The sequence below is a fragment of the Tetrahymena thermophila genome, assembly GCF_000189635.1.
Source record: "Tetrahymena thermophila SB210 genomic scaffold scf_8254617, whole genome shotgun sequence".
Taxonomy (NCBI): Eukaryota; Ciliophora; class Oligohymenophorea; order Hymenostomatida; family Tetrahymenidae; genus Tetrahymena; species Tetrahymena thermophila.
The window spans coordinates 1-3,029 of NW_002476387.1; the positions used below are offsets into that span (position 1 = coordinate 1).

Below are 3,029 nucleotides of genomic sequence, written 5' to 3' on the forward strand. Positions count from 1 at the left end.
TTTTGGATTGTGATATTTTTAATTCTAAAAACTAATTAAAAACAATAAAGCTCTTTTTTCTGTTTCTTTTTATTGTGCTTGCTTTTTTTTGTTCTTTCTTTGTTAATTTAGCTCATCATTTTATTTTCAACTTTTGCTTTTATTATTTATTTCTTATTATTTCATATTTTTTCTTCATTTTTTCCTTCTAATTAACTATTTAATGATATATTTTTTCTTCAATATTTAAAAAGTGAAAATTAAATTGGTGATGAAGGTGCATCAGGCTTAGGTTCTGCTTTAGCAAATTGCATTAATCTCTCAAATTTGACACTTTTCCTTTAGTAAAAACAGTTTATTTGTTTTGGATTGTGATATTTTTAATTCTAAAAACTAATTAAAAACAATAAAGCTCTTTTTTCTGTTTCTTTTTATTGTGCTTGCTTTTTTTTGTTCATTCTTTGTTAATTTAGCTCATCATTTTATTTTCAACTTTTGCTTTTATTATTTATTTCTTATTATTTCATATTTTTTCTTCATTTTTTCCTTCTAATTAACTATTTAATGATATATTTTTTCTTCACTATTAAAAAAGGTCTAATTAAATTGGTGATGAAGGTGCATCAGGCTTAGGTTCTGCTTTTGCAAATAGCATTAATCTCTCAAATTTGAGACTTTCCCTTGAGTAAAAACAGTTTATTTGTTTTGGATTGTGATATTTTTAATTCTAAAAACTAATTAAAAACAATAAAGCTCTTTTTTCTGTTTCTTTTTATTGTGCTTGCTTTTTTTTGTTCATTCTTTGTTAATTTAGCTCATCATTTTATTTTCAACTTTTGCTTTTATTATTTATTTCTTATTATTTCATATTTTTTCTTCATTTTTTCCTTCTAATTAACTATTTAATGATATATTTTTTCTTCAATATTTAAAAAGGTCTAATTAAATTGGTGATGAAGGTGCATCAGGCTTAGGTTCTGCTTTAGCAAATTGCATTAATCTCTCAAATTTGACACTTGAGCTTATGTAAAAACAGTTTATTTGTTTTGAATTGTGATATTTTTAATTATAAAAACTAATTAAAAACAATAAAGCTCTTTTTTCTGTTTCTTTTTATTGTGCTTGCTTTTTTTTGTTCATTCTTTGTTAATTTAGCTCATCATTTTATTTTCAACTTTTGCTTTTATTATTTATTTCTTATTATTTCATATTTTTTCTTCATTTTTTCCTTCTAATTAACTATTTAATGATATATTTTTTCTTCAATATTTAAAAAGTGAAAATTAAATTGGTGATACATACATACATACATACTCGCACATGGTTACATGCACTCGGGATAGGGGCCCTATATATAATTACTTATACATTATTATTATACGTATACCAATTTATTTATATATAATTGTGGGTAATATACTAGAAGGGAAGGGTCACCTACACCCTAATGGCATTTCTACTAATCTTCCATGATTTGACTACGCATTATGCTCGCTTCCCATTTGTATTCCAGATCTTCTGTTCAGAATGGGGCCTCCTCTTTACCACCTATCAGATTTGGCCCTTCCCTCCTACCAAGGAGACCGCTGGTAACATTCACATTTTTACATGGAATTTTTCGAAATAAAGGGGGCGGTATAGGATTCGAACCCCCGATATCACTGCTAAGACCCTCCGACTCGCCCACTCGAGTCGCTTAGCCCTTCTTAAATTGGTGATGAAGGTGCATCAGGCTTAGGTTCTGCTTTAGCAAATTGCATTAATCTCTCAAATTTGACACTTTTCCTTGAGTAAAAACAGTTTATTTGTTTTGGATTGTGATATTTTTAATTCTAAAAACTAATTAAAAACAATAAAGCTCTTTTTTCTGTTTCTTTTTATTGTGCTTGCTTTTTTTTGTTCATTCTTTGTTAATTTAGCTCATCATTTTATTTTCAACTTTTGCTTTTATTATTTATTTCTTATTATTTCATATTTTTTCTTCATTTTTTCCTTCTAATTAACTATTTAATGATATATTTTTTCTTCACTATTAAAAAAGGCATAATTAAATTGGTGCAATTGGTGCATCAGGCTTAGGTTCTGCTTTAGCAAATTGCATTAATCTCTCAAATTTGACACTTTTCCTTGAGTAAAAACAGTTTATTTGTTTTGGATTGTGATATTTTCAACAATTAAAAATGAATATAAAACAAAAAAGCTCTTTGAATTTATTTGATAGCTTTATTTATTTTATTTTTTTATCTTTTTTATTCCACTAATATAATTTTATTAATTAATTTTAAAGAATAATTTTTCATTTAAAAGTTTATTATATTTTGATATTTATATTAAAATTTACACAAATTTATTATAAAATGTTTAGCTCAATGAATGAATCATAAGAACTCAAGTTAAAAAGCAAGTGTCTTAAATCAAAAAGATTAGTTATATTTAAAAAACAATTCTACTGATAAATAATTGGTGAAAAAAGGATGAATAAATATAAAATGTTTGAATAGTATTATATATTTTATTAAATAATATTTTGAAAAAGTGTTTTTAACCTAAAATATAAATAGATAGATAGATTTTATTATTGATTTTATATAATTAAATATCATTCATATTTTTATAAGTAAATAAATTATTTATATTAAAAAATAAAAAATTAAATTTACTTAAATAAATTAAATCCTCATAAGCAAACTCTCTCGTTTCTCCAAAAATGATCAAATAATTTGAAACTTTTAGTGTTATTTTAAATCTAATTAAATTATATAATGTCAAACTTTTATATGCCAGTTATATTTTAATCTTAAACATTATCCATCAATCATATTTTTATCCTTTTTTTATTTATCATGATCCATTAGATGCCATGATTTAAATAAAACCTCAGGGAGAAATCAAGTTTTACTTTTTATTTTAACTTTAGTGGTTTTAATTTTTTTTTTTTCTCAAATTTTTAATTTATCTTATGATCATTTTTTTCATTTTATATCATTTAATATTAACACAGAGACCTAAAAAATTTAATAAGAGTAAAATTTATTTAGATATGGTAAATT

General features: G+C 23.4%; 2 protein-coding genes across 2 annotated transcripts; one reads left to right on the forward strand and one right to left on the reverse strand. All coding sequences in view use genetic code 6, as the record gives it.

Moving 5' to 3' along the window:
* Window positions 1-900: 900 nt before the first annotated feature.
* On the reverse strand, window positions 901-1,450 carry TTHERM_000193169 (hypothetical protein; the record flags this gene model as incomplete). The annotated part of the gene is made up of 3 exons (XM_012797892.1): window positions 901-1,000; window positions 1,290-1,327; window positions 1,400-1,450. The coding sequence occupies 3 exons, from the start codon at window positions 1,448-1,450 to the stop codon at window positions 901-903; spliced, it is 189 nt and encodes a 62-aa protein (XP_012653346.1).
* A 56-nt stretch (window positions 1,451-1,506) lies between these two features.
* On the forward strand, window positions 1,507-2,141 carry TTHERM_00193170 (hypothetical protein; the record flags this gene model as incomplete). Its single annotated transcript, XM_001017070.3, has 2 exons — window positions 1,507-1,769; window positions 2,021-2,141. The coding sequence occupies 2 exons, from the start codon at window positions 1,507-1,509 to the stop codon at window positions 2,139-2,141; spliced, it is 384 nt and encodes a 127-aa protein (XP_001017070.3).
* Window positions 2,142-3,029: the final 888 nt, after the last annotated feature.